This window comes from Neltuma alba, unplaced genomic scaffold (assembly GCF_004799145.2).
Source record: "Neltuma alba isolate B1F8T4 unplaced genomic scaffold, ASM479914v2 tig00012110_pilon, whole genome shotgun sequence".
Classification (NCBI taxonomy): Eukaryota; Viridiplantae; Streptophyta; class Magnoliopsida; order Fabales; family Fabaceae; genus Neltuma; species Neltuma alba.
Genome location: NW_021636662.1, coordinates 20,387 through 44,362, shown reverse-complemented (window position 1 = coordinate 44,362; position 23,976 = coordinate 20,387). Strand labels below are relative to the sequence as shown.

Genomic DNA, 23,976 nt, shown 5'->3' with positions numbered 1-23,976 from the left:
CTTGCCCATGCATTGTCTTTTAGTGAAAGTTACCAGAGCTTGTTAGTTAGAATAATCAATGTTTGGACGTACAAATAATACAACACATGCAAGTTTCAAATGTATATATGTTTACACCACTATATCTTTGCATATTTTCTATCGCAAACCATCTTATACATAAGCAGCCAAATGCTAGGAAAACTAAATGGTTCATGTACCAAACCGAATCGGCTTAAACTAAAAAGCACAAATGTACAGCAGAATCAGCAGAATCATTAGATAATATGAGGACCAGATATCAAGATTGCCGCTTATTTTTCTCTGTTGAAAATCAGACTTTGAGCAAGAGAAATTGCCATGTCTGTACAATCCCTTAGAAAAGCTTAAACACAATAATTATGGAAAGATCCGAGATGATTTTACACTATGCATCTAACACAGTCTTTATATTGCATTACAGACACACACAGATGTTAGACAATAGTAACAAAATTCTAACAGGGAACTCACTGAATCATGGAGAAGTTGTCTTCTTTGCCATGAAAGCCCGCATGAGGGAAGTTGAATATAATTCTATCAAATCTCCTCATTTCCAAGTATGGATGAAATTTCATTTGGGTTGCATCAACTCCATGCAACACACATGCTCTCATCTTTGTTAAGGCAATCAAATTTGACGTTGCCTTCTTGTACTTCCTCACAACTTGATCTTAATGAACAGCAAAAGCAATCAATGACATGACAAACATTCAACACTGTAGTAACAACAATTACGAAAAGCAGAAGAGTAAACCAGATCGATCGAATCCACAATCCACAACTTTGATAACATGCATAAAAGTAGAAACAAATCATTCAGAGAACAAAATCGATAAGATGCTCATAGAAAAGTGGAAGAATAGTATATAAACACAAGCACTTCCACAAATCATGAAGAATTAGAAAACTAGCCAGGAAAGTAAAGATCAAGGCGAGATTCATGTCTAAACTAAGCTTCATTAGAATACCAAACGATAGTCAAATATTTAGTTCCTTGACTCCCGCTAGAAACTCTTCGTAGGGTATGCAAAATACAAACGACAATAATAAATAAATAAATATAAGGCCAAATGTTAAGATTTATTTACATGGGGTTAAAATCACAATTGAGAAATCTTCCGGTCATCAATGATCCGTTCAGCGAAATCGCAAAGCACAGCTTGACTTCCTTTGGATGCTTAGAAAAGAACAAGCGAACAGAAACCAAACTCACTTAGATGAACAACGTCCTCGTTTTGCAAACTACTAAGGGAAAATAATAGTTATTTCAAGAGGGAAGGAGGTGAAAAACAAACACTTAACGTGGTATTAATAAGAAGCGTCATCATCAAGCAATCAGAAAAACCTTATGCAATTTTAGATAACTCCAGTATTCAAAGCAACATCTGTCACGACGAAGGGGGAAATTTTGAAGAAGAAACATTGCACACACAAATGTAAGAGCGCAGAGAGAGAGAGAGAGAGAGAGAGAGAGAGAGAGACCATAGGTGTCAAGGGAAGAAGCAACGATGTTGAAACCTGAACCAAAGGACTGAGCCAAGGAAAGGGAGAAGGAGAAATCACCCTCACCCACCAACAATATTTGATGATGCGAAGAATAATATTTGACCCATTTTTCTCCTCCATCATCACTCCAATCGACAAGCTTCTGCCTTTTGTTCTGACAGCTCATTTGTAAAGCCATTGCTTCCCCTGCCCCCTGTGCATACAAATTACGAGGTTTCAAACTTCCTATATGGAAAACGTAACCTTCCAACGTTTAAAAAGACTGAACAGTGCTCTTTTGGAGAGCTATGATGCGAAAATCAGAAGGTAAAATAGGTGGAAACTTAATGACCCATGTCTTCAAGCTTATAGACCCCATGAACTGTATCAAATCAGATCATCCACGCATCACATTTTGCTGAAGTGGGGGAGGAATGGATGAGGAGGGTGCTCAACTTCAGCGTAAAAATGGATGGAAGCGGGTATTAGATTTGAAGTTGGAAATTAATTGGCCGCCAACATTGAAGCTCTTGAATCTCAACTTCAGAGACGCTAGCAAGCTTGGGTGCTCTGCAACTTTCCTTTCCCCATTCTCCGTCGTCCAGCCCCTATGCTTTGATTGTGTTTAACATTAATTAAAAAGTTCTAGATGAATGAAACCAAACAATCAGAATAGCTTTTGAAAAATAGACTATGAGGAATAGATTTTGTAAAAAATATATTGTGAAAAAGTGATTTAAGAAGTGAAAGCGTTTGAATAGTTGTTATCAAAACACTTTTTATATATACAAATTACTAAAAAAGCATAAGTTAATATAAGAATTATATAAAGAGAAAATTCTAATTAAATACATTTGAAATAGAAAAATCTTAATTTAAGCCTACATTTTTAACAAATTCTTAATTAGGCCAAGAGGCCTAATTGGAGATTTCTAATATTACTAAAAGACCAAAATGCCCTCTGTAATTAAAAAGCCTAATTTTAGTTTTAATTCTTTTAATTGAATTTAAGTAACATGTTTTTCTTTAAATATTATCATATGAAAATTTGGCCAAAAATATTATCATATAAAAAAATAAAAATAACGATTATGGCCAACAAAAAAATTGAAGAGTACAGATAAAAAAATACATAATTTCTAGATATCCATAGAATTGCAAAAATATGGGAACTAATAAAAATTTTACGATTTCAAATGTCAAAGATTAATAGGATCAAAGTTTTTTTTTGTACGAGAAAAAATCAAATAAAAGATTCATGAAATTCTTGAATATCTATCAAAATTAATTTTACTGTTTCAAAAATTACATTGAGACTCATCAATTCATCTTTAATTTTTCGGTCTCCAAGATTTATTCAATATCAAATTTTTAGTATATAAAAAATAACTAAAAGGCCATAAATTCTAGAGTTGACATAACATTCACAAGTACAAAACACAAATTTGACATAAAGTTTAAGAAAAACCACATCCTCATTAGTAAATCTACTAGAATAATTAAAACTAAAATTAGGCTTACACCTACATTCAATTTTCCTTTTTGATTATAAAGAGGCATTTTGGTCTTTTATCAACATTTGAAAATCCCTAATTAGGTCTCTTGCCCTAATTAGGAATTTGTTAAAAGTATAAGCCTTAATTGGAATTTCATTATTTCAGATGGATTTAATTGGGATTTTCCCTTATATAAAAGATAGATTTTATGACATATTTTAATATGAAGGAATAAAATTGTTAATATATTTTTTACCATAATTAATAATACGTAAGATAACATAATTCATAAATAATTAATATGTGTATATATATTTATAAGATATAAAATTAAATATGTTTATAAAAAATAATTGAGGGATGTTAAATTCATATTATTGTTGAAATCTACTATGACAGGCACAATCATACTCTCCAATTTGAACCAGAAGCAGAATGGATTTACTTCTCTTGAAACTATAGTTTTGAGCTCCAAAACCATGATTTTGGCCCAAACCAAGTTTCGGATATTTTTTTTCAAAATTGATGCTATTTGGGTGACATCCCACCCGTTTTGCCTCTCAAACTATGGTTTTGAGAGACACCCCAACAGGCAAGCTTAGGTTGGAAGCACTTTTAAGGATGGTTTGCCCATAAGATTGAAGGATGTTTAGAAGAACGTAAAATCACTTTCAAAAGAGTTTTTATTCGATACAAAACCCTTCTTACATATTTACTTTACCTGTCATAAAATTATTTTTAAAATTATGATTTAGTTTTTATCCAAATGCTGCTTAAGTTATAAATGAAAAATGATAAGGATATTAATTAATATTAAAAAAATAAGAAGATAAGAGATTGAGTTATAAGCTAATGAAAAGTTTAAGAATTGAGTTACACCATATTATATAGTTAGAGAATTGAATATAAGTGAATTAAAAATTAAAAAACTAAAAAAATTAATTCTTTCTTTATTAAACATAAGTTCCTGTATACTTCAACAAAATAAGGCTCAGGCGGAGGCTCATTGTCATTCCAAGCCTATTTAAACAAATAGCTAGACCTATTTTTGTAAAGTATAGCCTATTTATTTATTTCTTGTTTGCATTATTATATACAACTATATGTAATATCATCTATATTAATTTTATAAATTAATTATAAAATTATTAAGTTACGCTTAACCTTAAATTTCACGTTTCATTATTATTCATATATAAGTCCAATCCTTTTATTCACCAACTATTCACCTCTTCCTCTCTTTCTTTTGATCGCTCAAGATGACAGTATTAGTTTACCCCATCTTCTTCAGATTTGTGTTGTTCATACAAACATGACAATTGTTATAAATTTATTTTAGTGATATCCATATCAATAGAAAGGGTTTGTTTACAATTTATGAGAGAAACAAAATAGGTAAAATTCATATTTACATGTCACTTATTATAGTAGCTAAAATCTATTTTCCGTCTATATTGAATATGCTCCTTAATATTAATGACTTTATTATGTTTTAGAAGTGATTCAATAGAAAAAAAAATATTAAAATTTTAGAGCTATTATGAATACAATAATATGTGTAAATGTCCATATCTCTCCTATTATCTTCAATATCTTGTATTATCTTTATATCCCACAATTATCTCTATTATTATATAATATGTATATTTTGTCAAAAATATAAAGCTGTGCCTGTAAATAAAAGGCATGTATAATATATTTAGTATCTTGAATAGAATGAGAAATGCTCCAATCTTTTCCTCTCTCTAATTCTCTTAGTTTTATAACAAGAGCATGATAATTATCTTATTTTTTGTTTAATAGACTTTTTTCCACTTGAGCACTTGAGTTTTTATTAGGGTGTTCATGTGATGGGACGGGACAGAAACTATGTAATATCCTAAAGTTTATTTTAGGTTTAAAAAAAATTCAAAAAAATAAATAAATATAAATAAAATAATAATATTTTAATTTAAATTTTTTAAAAAAGGAGTTAAAGTCAACTTTCCATCGAATTTCGGTGGAAAGTTGAATGTGAATGTTGAATTGAGGGGTGAAGGTTGAAGAAAGAAAGAGAATTGGAGTTGGGAGTTGGGAGTTGGAAGATAATTATGAGGGGACCTAATACATGTATGGGAGTGTTATTTTAACACTCCCCACAACCCAATTCCCCGGCACAAGAAGGAAAGAGAGGAAGAGAGATTAGAGTGTACATGAGAAAGAGGAGCATACCGGTGAAGCAGAGGGCAAGCTTTGAAGATATTTTAGGTACATAAAATTACTTCTTTTTATTAAAATTTCTTCATAAATATTCCTGTATATTTTAAGCTTCCTATTTACATTATTACTATAGTGATTGGAGAAAATTTTGAGACTTATATATGATATAAGTATTGAGTTTTGATAAAAGATGACTATAGAAATTTAGAAGTAAATGAGTTGTTAATTTTAATCGGTTTAGATTTGTCTATTTGTTAGTTTTAGTATTTAAATTAATTTATTTAGTTGAAAATCTGTTATTTATGGGATATACCATATTTTTACCGATTAAATTTAAGTTGAACAATTTATTTGGGTTGTTTGACATATTATTGAGATTTCAATCGGTTTAGTTTTATTTATTGGGTGACTGGAGGTTTTAAAATAATTATTGTAGCTAAAAAGTTTATGGAAATATATATATGGTAGTTATACTATTAAATTTTTGATTAGATTATTTATTTATAAATATTTGAAGTATTATTGAATTTTTGATAGTTTGATTTTGAGGTTTAAACTTAAAATGAGATTTTTTAGAATTTAGAACATAGTAATTTTATATTTGGAAATTAGGAAAAATTCTTTTTATTAAGGTGAATAATTTGGAGGTGGTAAATAAATAATTTGGCTTGTTAGAAAATTTTAAGTATCTCTAAAATACTAAATAATTTTTTAAGGGATAGACCTTTGTGGCTTTTTATTCGTCCCCCAATGTGTGGGATGACTGGGATAACCTATATAAGAGATGGACCTTTGTGACTACTTATTCGTCCCCTAAAGTGTGAGATATGCCTATATGTCTGATTAATCCCCCATAGTGAGGGATAGACTTAGACTTATGGCTTGTGTGATAGCCCCCAAAGTGAGGGTTTGGATGATTGAAATTATATATCTATGTTTTCGAGAATTAATAACTGTCCCACTTGACACCTCACGAGCACGTGTTAGTGTGTATGATGCGTTGAAAAGTTGGTTACTGAGGCGTTTGTCTCACCCCATGGTTTTTACTATCTTCAGGTGATAGTTCAGGTGGTGACCCATCAGGGAAGGCTCTAGAGGCATAGTGTGCTCTTACAGCTTGTATAGCCTTCCTGCTTTTGTTTTATGTGTTGACTTGTTATATATTGCCACATAGGGCCCATATACTCTAATGTTGTAAACTAATACTTTTAATTACTACTATCTGATCTGGGGGGTCATTGGAAGACCAGAGATATTTAAGACTTTGCGTATTACACTCATTTGATAGTGTTGACTTTTGACTAATGGGCTTCATGACTTATATTAAAATGTTTTATTAGTTCGTATGTTTTGAAAGTATAAGTTTGGTTTGGGCGAACGGTTGAATCATATTCTGGACTTTGAAAGTCCAAGTCCCAAGTTAATGATTGATGTGGCTCGTAATATAAGTTTATTCTTTTAACAATGATAGCGATTTTAAAATTTTAAGGTTTCTTCTTTTCTGTCATGGTTAATCATTCAAATAAATTGTTGGATTTAAGCTAAAATGGTTTTGAAAGAACACGTTGTCACAATTTGGTATCAGAGCTAAAGGTTCTGCGAAGTGGGTTGCATTACGTTGCATTTAGTGGCAATATATAATAATCTCACATAACCTTCCCTGTTACTTTGTGTCTGTGCTTGTTCTACTTTGTGTTTCTTTTGGTGGGTTCCATCCTTAGGTGGGGAGGATGGTACGGACGCGATCTCGACAAACCGATCAGTGTGGAGATGAATCCACAAACTCGCCTAATCAACCACCGAATCCTCTGTAGTTTAACTAGGAGGCATTACTGCAACAGTTAAGGGAAGTGGTAGTTACAGTGGTAGATGAGAGAGTAAGGAAGATGGAGGAAGATTTGAGAATCAAGAAAGCTATGGAATAGTTTGAAGGGAGTGGGCTTCCTGGGCCGTCTATGGGAAATTCTGTCACCCACAGGGGTTCTATTGAAGGAACCAAAGAAGAGAGTAGTTCACGAAGGCGACAAGGAAAAGAGGAGGCGATGAACCTTAAAAGTGTATGGAAGGACATAGAGCGGCATCATCCGAAGACTTTTGATGGGGGTATGGATCCTGATAAAGCTGAGGCTTGGATAGATGACATGGAGACAATATTCAAGGCTTGTGATTGTAATACCTATCAAAAAGTACAAGCAGCTGTGATCTTATTGAGGGACCAAGCTAAGAGGTGGTGGAGGATCGTAAGCGGCATAGATGACTCGGGGATTACTTGGAATGAATTCAAGCAGATGTTCTTTGATCACTACTTTCCCCCAGCCATGAGACAAAAGAAAAAGAAACCTCTTTTTATGCTCTTCGACAAGAGAACATGCATGAGGACGAGTTTATTGCCAAATATATTGACCTCTCCAAGCATGTTACTTACCTATAGCAGAATGATAACCCAGAGTGCATGGCCCGACAATTAATAGAACGAGCGAGGCCAGAGTTGAAACAACAAATGGCTTTATATGAATTTAAGAGTTTCGAGGATGCCTGCACGAAACTCAGGATGACAGCTCGCAGAACCTGAGAGGTAGAGGAGAGCCGACGTCGGGATAATCAGGGCAGATTCTCTGGTTTTATGAGGCCAAGGGGAGGAGTCAATAAGAAGGGTAGCTATAGTTATGGGAGCTTAGGGAGCTCTAGCAGAGACAAGAACCAGAATCAGAAGGATTCAGCCCGTAGAGGCTATATGCAGAGGAGACAGGCTCAGAGGAGCCGTATGGGAGGAAATCAGAGCTTTTACCGTGAGCCTACTAGATCCACACCAAGTGTTAGCGGTCCTTGCTCGAGATGTGGGAAGAATCATCCAGGACAATGTTTGGAATGCTACAGTTGCCATAAGTTTGGACATATAGCTCGCAGTTGTCCAAAAACACGGCAGCAAACTCCTAGTTTCAGATCCACAGTGCCCGCGAGAGTTTTTTCTTTGACTAGAGAGGAAGCCGGTATGTCTCCTAATCTGATTAGAGGTACTGTCTCTCTTCAAGGACATGATATACCTGTGTTATTTGATTCTGGTGCCACTCATTCTTTTATTGCTGCGAAATGTGCTCAAAAGTTTAAATTTCTCATGCATGATTTGTCTTACATGTTGAAAGTGTCAACTCCAGCATGAGCTACTATGTTAACCACACAGGCATGTTTAAGTCTTGTGCTTAAATTTGAGAATCGTGAGTCTGTGATTGATTTGATTTGTCTACCCCTCAAGGGTATTGACATGATTATTGGCATGGATTGGCTATCAGCAAATAATGCCATTCTGGATTGCAAAAGGAAGATAGTAACTCTTCCTTTGTGCACTACGATAGTTGAGGCTATTAATGGTCGGTTGTGGTTGTCTGCTACTCAAGCAACTAAGTGTATTCAGAAGGGTGGTCAGGCATATGCTGTTTTCTTTTCTGTTAGTACGGATAAAAAAGTTGGTATAGAGAAAATCGAGGTAGTAAAGGAGTTTCCTAAGGTATTCCTGAGGAAGTGTCCGGTTTACCTCTTGAAAGGAAAGTTGAATTCTCCATTGAGCTAGTACCAGGGACAGCTCCAATTTCTAAAGCACCATTCAGAATGTCACCTTCTGAATTAGCAGAACTGAAAAAGCAAATCGAAGAGTTACTTGAAAAAGGGTTTATTAGACCAAGTGTCTCACCGTGGGGATCCCCAGTACTGTTTGTGAGAAAGAAGGATGGAGCTTGAGATTGTGTATAGATTACAGGCAATTGAACAAAGTGACTATCAAGAACAAATATCCTTTGCCTAGGATTGATGACTTGCTAGATCAACTAATGGGGTCAGCAGTGTTTTCCAAGATTGACTTAAGGTCTGATATCATCAATTAAGAGTCAGAGCACAGGACATCCCAAAGACGGCCTTTCATACCAGATACGGATATTACGAGTTTCTAGTAATGCCTTTTGGTTTGACAAATGCTCCAGCGGTGTTTATGGACTATATGAACCAGATCTTTAGGCCGTATTTGTACAAGTTTATTGTGGTGTTTATAGATGATATCCTGATATACTCTAAGAATGAGGAAGAACACCGAGAACATCTTTACATTGCATTGCGAATATTGAGGGATCATCAGTTATATGCTAAGTTAAGCAAGTGCGAGTTCTGGCTTAGAGAAGTGAAGTTATTAGGCCATGTAGTATCTGCGGAGGGAGTAGCTATTGATCCTAGCAAGGTCAATGCTGTGTTGAAATGGGAAACACCAAAATCTGTGACAGAGGTAAGAAGTTTCGTGGGCTTAGCTGGGTATTACTGAAGATTCATCAAGGGATTTTCTCAGATCGCCATGCCTCTAACTAAGTTGACCAAGAAAGACCAACCGTTTATCTGGAACAAAAAGTGTGAGGCAGCTTTTCAAGAACTGAAGGCTAAGTTGACCACGGCACCAGTATTGACTATTCCAAATCCTAGTAAACCATACACCCTTTATACTGATGCTTCACTTAAGGGTTTAGGGTGTGTCCTGATGCAGGAAGGTAAAGTGGTTGCCTATGCATCTAGACAATTAAGGCCACATGAGGAAAATTATCCTACTCATGACCTGGAATTAGCTGCGGTGATTTTTGAATTGAAAATCTGGAGGCACTACTTATATGGATCACAGTTTGAAGTCTTCAGCGATCACAAGAGCCTGAAGTATTTAATAGATCAGAAGGAACTGAATAATAGACAACGTCGGTGGATGGAATTCATCAAGGACTATGACTTTGAGCTTAAGTATCATCCGGGTAAAGCCAATGTGCTTGCAGACGCTTTGAGTAGGAAAACAGTGCATGTTTTTCACATGAGTTTGGAGGAACACTACTGCTTAGAGAGATTGAGAGATCTCCAAGTGGTGCATGAGGCTCCAGCAACTCTACAATCAATTTTGGGTGATTATGAGTTCTTTCAAGACTTGAAGGCTGCACATATGGATGATGACCAGTTACTAAGCATCTGAGAGGAAGTAGAGACCCATGGTGTGCCTGATTATGAAATTGGTGAAGAAGGAATCCTGAGGTACAAGAAGAGGATTTGTGTCCCTAATAATGAGGAAATCAAAAGGACTATTCTAGAAGAGGCGCATCGAAGTAATTACACGATACACCCAGGGATAACCAAGATGTACCAAGACCTGAAAAAGAACTACTGGTGGCCAAAAATGAAGAGGGATGTCACGGATTTTGTAATGAAGTGTCTGACATGTCAAAAGGTCAAGATAGAACATCAGAGACCTCCAGGACTATTAAAGAATCTCGATATTCCCCAATGAAAATAGGACAGCATTTCTATGAATTTCATTACTGGTATGCCAAGAACCCCGGCTGGCTATGATGCGATATGGGTAATTGTAGATAGATTGACTAAGTCAGCGCACTTCCTACCTATCAAGAGTACTTACTCTTTAGAGAGATTAACAAAGCTATATATAGATGAGATTGTTTGACTTCATGGAGTGCCGGAGTCTATCATTTCAGATGGGAACTCGGAGCATCATTACATCTTCTAGCAGTCATTACATGAAGCCATGGGCACTAAGCTCAAGTTTAGTACTGCTTATCATCCTCAGACTGATGGACAGACCGAGAGGACTATTCAGACTCTCGAGGACATGTTGAGGGCCTGCGCTATAGAGCTAAAGGGTAGTTGGGACACTCACTTATCATTAGCTGAGTTTGCCTATAACAACAACTATCACGCTAGCATTCAGATGGCACCATATGAGGCTTTATACGGGAGGAAATGTAGATCTCCACTTTGTTGGACTGAATTAAGTGAAAGAACAATTATTGGCCCAGATTTAGTGGACATCACAACCAGAAAGATTGAGCTGATCAAGCAGGAGTTTTTGATGGCCCAAAGTTGACAGAAGAGTTATGTGGATCCTCGGAGGAGACCTTTAGAATTTGAAGTGGGTGATCATGTATTTCTGAAGGTTTCACCTATCACCGGTGTTGGTAGATCCATTAAAGCCAAGAAGCTTACACCCTGATTTATGGGTCCTTATGAGATTTTGGAGCGGATTGGACCTGTTGCATATCGAATTGCGCTGCCGCCATATCTTTCCAGTTTACACGACGTGTTCCACGTGTCACAGTTGAAAAAGTATCACCCCGATCCGTCTCATGTTATTGAACCCGAAGAAGTCGAGTTGCGAGATAATTTGACCTATCCAACAGAACCAGAGCGGATTTTAGACGTTAAGGACAAACAATTGAGGAACAAAACTATCCGTCTTGTTAAGGTCTTTTGGAAGAGCATGAGTCCTAGTGATGCTACTTGGGAGACGGAGGAATGGATGCGTTACGAGTACCCTTACCTGTTTTCTTAGTAAGCACTTTGAGTTACTTTTGTTTTTATTTCTTGTGTGGTTGTTTGAATTTTGGGGACAAAATTCTAATTAGGTGGGGAGAATTGTAATATCTTAAAGTTTATTTTAGGTTTTAAAAAATTCAAAAAAATAAATAAATATAAATAAAATAATAATATTTTAATTTAAATTTAAAAAAAAGAGTTAAAGTCAACTTTTCACCGAATATCGGTGGAAAGTTGAATGTGAATGTTGAAATTGAGGAGTGAAGGTTGAAAGATGAGAGTTGCAGTTGGGAGTTGGGAGATAATTATGAGGGGACCTAATACATGTGTGGGAGTGTTATTTTAACACTCCCCACAACCCAATTCCCCAGTGCAAGAAGGAAAGAGAGGAAGAGAGATTAGAGTGTACGTGAGAAAGAGGAGCATACCGATGAAGCAGAGGGCAAGCTTTGAAGATATTTTAGGTACATAAAATTACTTCTTTTTATTAAAATTTCTTTATAAATATTTCCTGTATATTTTAAGCTTCCTATTTACATTATTACTATAGTGATTGGAGAAAATTTTGAGACTTATATATGATATAAGTATTGAGTTTTGATAAAAGATGACTGTAGAAATTTAGAAGTAAATGAGTTATTAATTTTAATTGGTTTAGATTTGTCTATTTGTTAGTTTTAGTATTTAAATTAATTTATTTAGTTGAAAATCTGTTATTTATGGGATATACCATATTTTTACCGATTAAATTTAAGTTGAATAATTTATTTGGGTTGTTTGACATATTATTGAGATTTCAATCGGTTTAGTTTTATTTATTGGGTGACTGGAGGTTTTAAAATAATTATTGTAGGTAAAAAGTTTATAGAAATATATATATATATATATGGTAGTTATACCATTAAATTTTTGATTAGATTATTTATTTATAAATATTTGAAATATTATTGAATTTTTGATAGTTTGATTTTGAGGTTTAAACTTAAAATGAGATTTTTTAGAATTTAGAACATAGTAATTTTATATTTGGAAATTGGGAAAAATTCTTTTTATTAAGGTGAATAATTTGGAGGTGGCAAATAAATAATTTGGCTTGTTAGAAAATTTTAAGTTATCTCTAAAATACTTAATAATTTTTTTGGGTTATGAGAGTTGAGTGAATTTAGAATAAAAATTTGATTAAATTAGAAATTTAAATGATATATAGAAGCTTAATTAATTAATTATTTAGTTTATATTAATATGTAGTTATATTAATTGTGTAGATTAATTATTGGTTGAGCAAAGGATTGACCTTGTGGTAATCCTTAGTATTGCTTTGGCGAGAGGTAACCACTTTCCACTTGTTATATGTGCTAATATGTTGTTTGTGAGTATTTTGTTATTTTTAAATAATATTTGTTATTTGGAACTCGAGTAGATATATTATACTTTTGAGCTATGAAAAATTGTCTTGTGGGATTTTTTTGGAATTGTGATTGAGAAGTTTTGAAAAGATATATGATTTATATCTTGTGGATTATACTGGAAAAGATTAAGACATTTTTGTTATATTGTGAATGGTTGGTTGTTGTTTAGATTTTGGACTGAACTCTATCCTACCACGTGGTAAGGCCGCCATTGGTGCATATTGGTGGGCTTCTTAGTCATCCCTCGAATAAGTGATAGACCTTTGTGGCTTTTTATTCGTCCCCCAATGTGTGGGATAGGCCTATAATAAGGGATGGACCTTTGTGACTACTTATTCGTCCCCCAAAGTGTGGGATAGGCCTATATGTCTGATTAATCCCCCATAGTGAGGGATAGACTTATATGGCTTGTGTGATAGCCCCCAAAGTGAGGGTTTGGATGATTGAAATTATATATCTATGTTTTCGAGAATTAATAACTGTCCCACTTGACACCCACGAGCACGTGTTAGTGTGTATGATGCGTTGGAAAGTTGGTTACTGAGGCGTTTGTCTCACCCCGTGGTTTTTACTATTTTCAGGTGATAGTTTAGGTGGTGACTCATCAGGGAAAGCTCCGGAGGCATAGTGTGCTCTTACAGCTTGTATAGCCTTCCTGCTTTTGTTTTATGTGTTGACTTGTTATATATTGCCACATAGGGCCCATATACTCTAATGCTGTAAACTAATACTTTTAATTACTACTATCTGATCGGGGGTCATTGAAAGGCCAGAGATATTTAAGACTTTGCGGATTACGCTCATTTGATAGTGTTGACTTTTGACTAATGGGCTTCATGACTTATATTAAAATGTTTTATTAGTTCGTGTGTTTGAAAGTATAAGTTTGGTTTGGGCTAACGATTGAATGATATTTCTAGACTTTGAAAGTCCAAGGCCCAAGTTAATGATTGATGTGGCTCGTAATATAAGTTTATTTCTTTTAACCATGATAGCAATTTTAAAATTTTAAGGTTTCTTCTTTTCTATCATGGTTAATCATTCAAATAAATTGTTGGATTTAAGCTAAAATGGTTTTGAAAGAACGGTTATCACAGACTACCCCGTCCCAATCTCGTCCTGATAATTGGGACAGGACGACTTTTCCAATTGGGACGGGACATAACTAGGACAGGACAAGGACGTCTCATTTTTTTTGTAATTTTTTTAATTTAAAAACTAACTATACAAGAAATATAAAAATTTATAATAAAAACTATGTGAGAAAAATAGATAAAAATGACAAAATACTGACAAAGAAAAATGTTTTTTGTAATCATGAGAGACAAAAAAAACAAACATAAAATATTTACTACAAAGAATATCATGTAACTCATACAAAAACAACTTATAAACAAATAAAAAATAACAATTGATAAATATCATTGTCAAAATACTATTACAATGATAAATAAAATAAATATATAATAACTAAAAATAAAGATAATATATTGGGACGGGACCGGGACAGGACACCCCCGTCCCGCATCCCGTCCCGTCCTGTCCTGAAATAATTTTGTCTCGTCCCGCTTTCATCCCGTCTCAAAAGCTTTCAGGACAGGACTGTCCCGTCCCAAAATGACTGGGACAGAGACGGGACATAGGGACGGGACACAATTGAACACCCCTAATTCTTGTTGAAGCTTCAGAGCTTCACCCTCCGATCTTAATATATTTATTTGCAAATGTAATTTTTTTAGAACAATTATCCAAATAATTTTCTTTAATTTTTTGTTTCCATAACTTATTTTAAAAAATATTTTGATAAAATATTTTGAGACCAAAAAAAAAAACACAGGCCCTAAATACCGTATGTTCATTTTGTATACAACACAAGAAGTATCAAGTAAAAATATATTTAATAAATACATAAAATCACTTTTGTGTCAATTTCTATTATGTGTGTATATATATATTTATGATTTTAACTTAAAATAAAAGGCATTGAGTTATTAAGCATATCTTTCCCATAATTTCCCTACTCCACATAATAATCATTAATAAGTCGCAATGTTAACAAACCGTGAATGATACGGCTTGTTTTAAGCCCCATACAATTACATGGAGCCCACTTCAATCAATTCAGAACACCAAATAAGATCATTGCAAATAAACATTTGCTCAGATACTATGAGAAGAGGATCCAGCGATAACATTTCAAAACATAGGAATCATTATCGAGCTACATAGCTTCAGAATCGGAAGATCGGCTAGTAGCTTGAGGGCAACAAGAGATGCAGCAAAATGACCACAAAAGCTTAGTAACAATCATCTGAGTCTGAGAAGATTGATCATTTGAAAAGGCTAAGAGTATCATATCCTTATTCCTAACATTAGCTGATTCAAGCCATGATGATCTCTGCAAATCACAGATGATTCCATCAACATAAACAGAAATTGCTCTCCCAAGAAGCTCCATTCCAGAAATTGGAGTATTGCTTGTCATCAGAGTCAGAGGATAGTCATTATTGTGCTGATCTCTTTGATTTATGGTGTCAGCAGAGTTCTTCTTCTTCTTTGTTACCGTGGAAAACTTGTTGTTATAAGCAGGGTAGTCTTCTTTCTTGAAATCAACACACTCTATAAGTCTCAGAAAGCTTAGAATGCCAAGTTTATTAATATTCCAGTTATTGAATGGGGGCGTGGTCTTGTGATTTACATGGATTTCACCATTGGGTTTGAGCATGCCCCTTGCATTCATAAAGAAACCGCGTACAAGGTTCTGATGTTTCCTGTGAATAAAATGTGCAAGAACAAGGACGCTAAAGCCTTGGCATACAACTAGGAAAGAATATAAAATCATGTCCCTTTTATATTAGATGGGTGTGCGGTGTAGAGCCAAATATCCTCCTCTGTTTACGGGGGGGGAGAGAGAGTGAGTGTGTGTGTGTGTGTGTGTGTGAGAACACATCTATCTAATGTGCACGTGCAAACAAACCCATGCATGCACACCCACATGCTTAAGTACACATCTCCCTATAAGATGCAAACCCATGCATGCACACATACACACACAACTACATGCATGCTAGCATGTGCATGTAACTACTATGCTCAGCAATATGCGTATGAGATCCATTATTATCTGGGGCATATATAAAACCCATATACGGTGTAGTTTCATGTATATCATTTTCCAGCTGTGTACAAATAAGAAGTTCCCACATGCTTGGAAAACTAAAATTCTCATACGCCAGAAAGTACCTTAGAAAACAGAATAAGATATCAGAATTGGCACTTATTCTCCATTGAAAATCAGATTCTGAGGCACAGTAATGGTCAGGCACAATACAATCTTCCAGAAAGGGTATGAATCTTTTTCATTTATATTCTCTACATTAATCTAAAAACTTAACAGTATAACTGCGGAAAGAACCCCAACAATGTTACATTTTCACACTATAAATCTGCCACATATCGATTATATATATGTTGACCATATAAATCATAAAGTTAGACACCAATAAAAAAAATTCGGTGTTCACAATGTTGCAACAATGAAATAGGTGTATATATGGACAATTAAGATAAAATATGATTACCACAAGTTACATTAAAATCGGTTTCTGGTCAATTCCTACTATTTCTTTCACATTTTTGGTGTGGTCCAGACCTTGCACTTGAACTATAAAGAGCATGAATAATTCATTATTCATAAACAACAATTTTAATTACAGCTAATCATTGATTAATAATTTTTCTTTTAAAGTAGCTCATTACCACTATATATGATTTTTCTCTTATTAGATTACATTAAATTATATGAAGAGCAAGTTGAGCTTTATTGGCTGCTTTGCTGGATTTGATTAATTTATATATGTGGATCATTAGTCAGACTGCTCCAAAAATTGAAAAGTTTGGTAATCTCAATGTCAATTAAATTGTTGGTTTGATGGGGTTATATATATATATATATATATATATATATAAGATATCTGAATATGTGACTATTTTTTATCCACGTAAAATACGTGATTATTTTATTTTGAAAATTATGTAGATAAATTATTTGGTAAATTAAAATCGAAATGAAAATGAAATAACCATATAACTAAAAATTTATGTTCCTAGTGTAGAATATAATTGGGTACAGTAACATCCAATGCCTAATTTTACTTTTCTCATATATCCAGTACCTAATCTTATTTATGGTGCATTTAACACCCAATTATTATTATTTTTTTGTGCTTCTAGCATTCTAATTTTATTTATAGTTTATCACGTGCTCTAAATCATAAATAAGATTACGATGTGGATGTAACTAAAAAATAATCCTAACTCCGATTCTAATTATAAGACATCATAACGAGATCTTATAATTATGATAAGAGGTAGTATCAGAGTGTTGAATACATAATGAATAAGATTAGAGTGATGGATGTACCTAAAACATAATATCAACGTGTTAGATTTTACTTTATCCAATATGATTTTATAAGAAGTTTTAATGTTGACAAGTTTTTCTCCCCCGTTTTTGCCAAGCACGAGTTGTGAACAATATGGCCATTTATATTTAATCAAAGGGATTTGAAGTTGGTGTTTAGAAATTTTTGAATTTTTTTTTGCAGATAATTTAACATCGCTCATGTTGTAAGAATTAATGGTGGAATTCATAGCTTGATTATATTATCATTGAAGTCCCAAATATTCTTTTGATTACTGGTGTGATCAATCTTGCCACGCTGATCTTCCTCATGATAAAATGATCTTATCTTTGAAATTATTCATTGATATTGTCAAAAATCAAATACTATAGCCGTTATAATCAGATTCAAAAGCAGAATGACATTTATTTTCTCTTTTATGTTAATAATTTAATATTTTCACTTTGATTCTAAATATATGAGTTAGATAACTAATTTTTAAAAATTATAAAAAAATTAGTTAGGCTAGTTGTTTCTAAAAAAATATGTATTGGTTTCTTTAAAGTATTTTTTTTCAATTATTTGCATTAAAAATTGATCCCTTATTTGAGAACTTCTTTAATACATATAACCAATATGAAGATTTTAAGAAAAATTTATAAATTTGAAAGACAAAAAATTTATTAAGATTTTATGTTTAGGACAAAAGGAGTAATTAATTTAACTACTACCTCTGGTTCTTAATATAAAAATAGTTGACTAATTTGGGTAGATTAAAGAAAATAGTTAAGTTAGTTATTTGTAATAAATAGGTATTGTTTTTTCTAAAATATCATTGCTAATCAAGTATATTGACTAGAACTACCATTATTACAAAGATTATCTTGCAAAAAAATGGATAAATATGATAAACAAAGTAAATTGGAGTCCTATATTTAGAACCAAAATAAAGTCAAACGAGCTCTTATATTAAAGACCGAAGTAGTACTTATGATAAACATATCAAATTTAAATTTGAATTTTAAGCTTTTTTTTTTTTGTGCCTGAAATTTGAATTTAAGCTGAAGTCAATGAATCTGCAAAAGTTTACTTGCAATGCATCATGATCAAATTCAATGGACCATTCAAGATATCAGCTCAGAAGTAAAAGTTTTTTTTTTGTCACTAATATTAATACTGTTAGTATTTTAACTTGCAGTTATAAACCTAATCACCAAACAATTCATGAAACCGCACGCATGTGAAAGGAGTTTGGAATTAAATCTATCATTCAAATGTTCAGAAAGACCAATATTTCATCAGCTGATCCAGTCAAGTCCCAATAAAGAGAGTAGTTTAGCTAGGTTACTAAAATAGTCAAAGAGGAAACTGAGAATAAGGTTGAATTCAGCATGAATTTAAGCACAAGAAATTTTTTAAAACATAATTAAGACGTCATACTTACATACAACCATCACTATCAGATTCTAAAGGTAAGAGGCAAATAACTAATTACAGAGATTAAAAATTTAATTATTTATTATAAATATGTATTTATTTCTCCAAAATACTCTAATTATTTTTAGTAATATTCTTATTGATGAAAACTTCCAATTGATATATGCAACTAACAAAGATAAAGTACATGAAGGTATAGTAAAATTAAAAGACAAAGTATATGGAAGTATTATAAAATTGAAAGACAAAGTACATGGAGGTATTATATTTGGATCAAAGCAAACATGGAGTAACATTTTGACATATGGAATTCACATTTTTATGTTCATGTGGATCCCTCAAAAGATAAGACCCACATCACCCTTCAATTTCTTTCCCTTCATTCAACAAAAAGTACTTTAGAGATCCTAGTTAACATCAAATTGCACAGCTTCACAAATACAGCTAGCAGCTACAGGCCAACAAAAGAAGCTAAAAGATAAGCAACAAAAGCCACAAAACAAAAAGCTCTAGAACAAAACTAAAAGTTTAGCATTACTCAGAGTGCAAAGAAAATTTGAACATATTCAGAACATTCCATTTCCAACTCTAACATGTGATCTCTGTAAGTTAGAACTGATTCCCTGAACATAACCAGAAGCTTGTTTCCCCAGAATCATATCCATATTCATAACATAATCTGTTTGTGGACGCCCAAACACAGTTGATTCAGACCGCAATGATCTCTGCAAATCACAACTGGTTCCACCAACATAACCAGCTCTTCCCGAATCCCTATTCCACCGTTTAAGTAGCCTCCTCCTCCTTCTAATATTGGAAGGTGTCCATTTCTGCAACTAATTTTGCTGATGGTGGTGAGTGAGGATTGAGGCTTATCAGAGGGTAGTGATGATAACTGAGAGTTCTTTGGTTTGTGGGGTAGAATTCATTCTTTGTCAACAAGGCAAACTTGAATGTGCTGCACTTACCGAGGTGGAAAGGCTCATCACTTCTGGACCCATCACCTCGCTTGTTATTATAACCCGGGTAATCTTCTTTCTTGAATTGCACACACTCAATTGGCCATAGAAAGTTTTGAATCCCAAGTTCCTTTATGCGCCAGGCATCGTATGGCGGTTTGGTCTTGTGATTAACATGAATTTCACCATTGGACCTCAGCATGCTCCCTGCATTCATAAAGAACCCACGCACAAGGTCCTTGTGTTTCCTGTAAATACCAAAAACAAAAAAGGACGCTAAAGCCTTTACATACACAAACTAACTGGAGGAGAATTTGCAATAATTCACTTAGAATGCCGTTACATATCATAAAATCATCAATATAAGAATATATCAATCAATATTCACAAGTTATAAATAGTGCAACTTATTCCTTAAACTCGGTCCAATATATAGAAAAATGTGTCAAATTGCGTCAATAACGAAACAACTGAAACCAGACAAAAGTGTTTGTGTGTGTATTGGGGGGTAGAGAGATGCATAATTACAAGCATCTATCGATATAAGGAATGTCAAGTTTTACACTAGTGGGGCCAATAATCTTCACAAGCTGTATTGACCAAAAAGCCCTTAGGTCCTGTTTGGTACATTGGAATTGAGGGTGCAGAAATGGAAATGGAAATGGAAATGAAATCCGTGCCTCTTGCATGTTTGGTATACCAAAACACCATGGAATTGGTTTCCATGTGGAAGCCAAACTGATGGAATTGGCTTCCATCCTACAACCCAAAGATTTGCATTTCCATGTTGCACATTTCATTTTTGCCCTCCTTTCATGCCTAACACACAGGCTTCACCCCCCACTGCCGGCAACCTTCACACCTAAACCCACCGACGGCAAGCTTCACACCCCACCGCCGGCATCTTCTCAACTCAACGCCGCCAATCTTCTCACCCACCCGTAGATCTTGCCACTACTTGTTCTTCAGATCATGGTTGTTAAAGGTGTTAGCTATCGAAGAGATCTAATAAGTCGAAGAGAGGGAGAGGGGTCAAGAATGGCTTCTCCTTGGTCTACCTGAGTTTCGATTCCAGATCTGAAAGTTGAAGACGATGAAAACTTCAATCTAAACCCATGATTTCATCTCCAAATTGAAGGGTTCCTTAGTTTTGCCATTTTTTCTACCTTATACTTCATTTGCTTCAGTGCATTTAACTGAAGCTTGATGGCATTTTTGGCATCTGAGAAGACATTTTTGCTTTTGCATCTAGCTTTATATTTTCTTTTGATGGTCATTGATTTTTGTAGATCATTCATGGTTTTTTGATTATGGATTATTGATAATGTTGGGTAGAGATTGTTTCTGGTTGGTTGAAGTATGGCCATTGTTTTCGGTTTGTTGAAGCATGGCTTACTATTCTGCAACGTGATGGTTGGCGGCGGAGGAGGCTGGGGATGAAGAAAGGAGGATTTTCCTTTTCTTTTCTTTTTAATTAAAGGGTATTTAAGTCTTTTCAAATAAAAGTTATGTCTAATTCCATCAGCATACCAAACATATTTTTAAACTCCATTTTCATGTTTATTTCCATTTCCATATCATATCTATTTCTATTTTTATTTCCATCAAAATCAATTCCATCGTACCAAACGAGCCCTTACTTCTTGCTTGATAGACAGGTAGGGGTACTTGGAGTTTTTCCTCCTGAAAAATTATCACATGCAAGAGCATTGAAATAATTTCCTCACAACATAACAACTGCAAGTGTCCAATGAAATGACAGAATCACCCTTGCCCATGCATTGTCTTTTAGTGAAAGTACCGGAGCTTTTTAGTTAGAATAATCAATGTTTGGACGTACAAATAATACAATATACATGCAAGTTTCCAATGAATATATGTTTACACACACTATATCTTTGCATAATTTCTATAGCCAACCATCTCATACATAGGTAGCCAAATGCTAGGAAAACTAAATTATTCATGTACCAAACCGAATCAGCTTAAACTAAAAAGCACAAATGTGCAGAAGAATCATTAGATTAATGTATGAGGACAAGATATCAAGATTGCCGCTTATATTTGTCTGTTGGAAGTCAGATTTTGAGCAAGAGAAATTGCCATGTGTGTACAATCCCTCAGAAAAGCTTAAACAGAATAATTATGGAAATATCCAAGATCATTTTACATTAGGCATCTAACACAGTCTTTATATTGTATTACAGACACAGAGATGTTAGACAATAGTAATATGAATTCTAACAGGGAACTCACTGAATCATGGAGAAGTTGCTTTCTTTGCCATGAAAGCCTGCATGAGGGAAGTTGAATATAATTCTATCAAATCTCCTCATTTCCAAGTATGGATGAAATTTCATTTGGGTTGCATCAACTCCATGCAACACACATGCTCCCATTTTTGTTAAGGCAATCAAATTTGACATCGCCTTCTTGTACTTCCTCACAACTTGATCTTAATGAACAGAAAAAGTAATCAATGACATGACAAACATTCAACCCTGTAGTAACAACAATTACGAAAAGCTGAAGAGTAAACCAGATCGATGGAATCCACAGTCCACAAATTAGATAACATGCGCAGAAATAGAAACAATTGATTCAGACAACAAAATCTATGGGATGCTCATAGAAAAATGGAAGAATAGTATATAAACACAAGCACTTCCACAAATCATGAAGAATCAGAAAACCATCTAAGCAAGCAACGATTAAGGCGAGATTTATGTCTGAACTAAGCTTCATTAGAATAACTAAAGAAAGTCAAATATTTAGCTCCTTGACTCCTCCTAGAAACTTTTCGTAGGGTACGCAAAATACAAATGACAATAAAAAAATAAATATATAAAAGGTCAAATGTTAAGATTCCTTATGTACATGGAGTTAAAATCACAAACGAGAAACCTTCCGATTATCAATGATCCCTTCAGCGAAATTGCAGGGCATAGCTTGACTTCTTTTGGGTGCTTAGAAAGCAACAAGCGAACAGAAATCAAACTCACTTGATGAACAAATCCATCGTTTTGCAAACTACTAAGGGAAAATAATAGTTATTTCAAGAGGGAAGAGGGTGAAAAATAAACACTTAACGTAGTATTTGTAAGAAGCGTCATCATCAAGCAATCAGAAAAACCCTATGCAGTTTTAGATAACTCCATTATTCAAAATAACAGCTGTCACAAGAAAGGGGAAAATTTTGAAGAAGAAACATTGCACACACAAATGCAAGAGCAGTGTGTGTGTGTGTGTGAGAGAGAGAGAGAGAGAGAGAGAGACCATAGGTGTCAAGGGAAGAAGCAACGATGTTGAAAGCTGAACCAAAGGATTGAGCCAAGCAAAGGGAGAAGGAGAAATCACCCTCACCCACCAACAGTATTTGATGATGTGAAGAATAATATTGACCCATTTTTCTCCTCCACCATCACTCAAATCGACATGCTTCTGCCTGTTGTTCTGACAGCTCATTTGTAAAGCCATTGCTTCCCCTGCCCCCTGTGCCTACAAACTACGAGGTTTCAAGCTTCCTATATGGAAAACGTAACCTTCCAACGTTTAAAAAGGCGGAACAATGCTCTTTTTGAGAGCTATGATGCGAAAATCAGAAGGTAAAATGGGTGGAAACTTCATGATCCATGTCTTCAAGCTTATAGACCCCATGAACTGTTTCAAAATCAAATCATCGACGCATCACATTTTGCTGAAGTGGGGGAGGAATTGAGGAGGAGGGTGCTGAACTTCAGTGTGAAAATGGATGGAAGTGGGTATTAGATTTGAAGCTGGAAATTAATTGGCCGCCAACATTGAAGCTCTTGAATCTCAACGCCAGAGACGCTAGCAAGCTTGGGTGCTCTGCAACTTTCCTTTCCCCATTCTCCGTCGTCCAGCCCTTATGCTTTGATTTTATTTAACGTCATAAAACAGTTCCGGATGCAGCTTAGGTTGGAAGCAATCTTAACTCTTAAGGATGGTTTACACATAAGACTGAAGGGTGCTTGGAAGAACGTAAAATCACTTTCAAAAATACTTCCTCGTACTTATTCTTCCTCGTACTATTTTGACTATTATAAAATTATTCTTAAAATTATAATTTAGTTTTTATTGATACAAAAATAGATACTCCTCCGTCCTAATTATAAGACCCAATTGACTTATTTGAGGAGATTAAGAAAGTAAGTTAAGTTGGTTATTTATAATAAATAAGTGTTGTCATTCCTAAAATATC

The 23,976-nt window shown here is 34.2% G+C and overlaps 3 protein-coding genes across 3 annotated transcripts; 1 reads left to right on the top strand and 2 right to left on the bottom strand.

Moving 5' to 3' along the window:
• Positions 1–488: 488 nt before the first annotated feature.
• LOC114722742 (heavy metal-associated isoprenylated plant protein 41-like) lies at positions 489–2,014 on the bottom strand. Its single transcript, XM_028908840.1, has 3 exons — positions 1,859–2,014; positions 1,504–1,720; positions 489–691 (listed from the first exon to the last, which is right to left on the bottom strand). The coding sequence occupies exons 1-3, from the start codon at positions 1,883–1,885 to the stop codon at positions 489–491; spliced, it is 447 nt and encodes a 148-aa protein (XP_028764673.1). The 5' UTR covers positions 1,886–2,014.
• A 9,212-nt stretch (positions 2,015–11,226) lies between these two features.
• Positions 11,227–11,562, top strand: LOC114722741 (uncharacterized). Its single transcript, XM_028908839.1, has one exon. The coding sequence runs from the start codon at positions 11,227–11,229 to the stop codon at positions 11,560–11,562; it is 336 nt and encodes a 111-aa protein (XP_028764672.1).
• Positions 11,563–19,579: 8,017 nt separating this feature from the next.
• Positions 19,580–23,631, bottom strand: LOC114722743 (heavy metal-associated isoprenylated plant protein 41-like). The gene is given in 4 exon segments (XM_028908841.1): positions 19,580–20,002; positions 22,011–22,209; positions 23,031–23,153; positions 23,156–23,631. Coding segments are annotated over 4 exon segments (798 nt in total). The 5' UTR covers positions 23,232–23,631; the 3' UTR covers positions 19,580–19,602.
• Between the last annotated feature and the right edge of the window lie 345 nt (positions 23,632–23,976).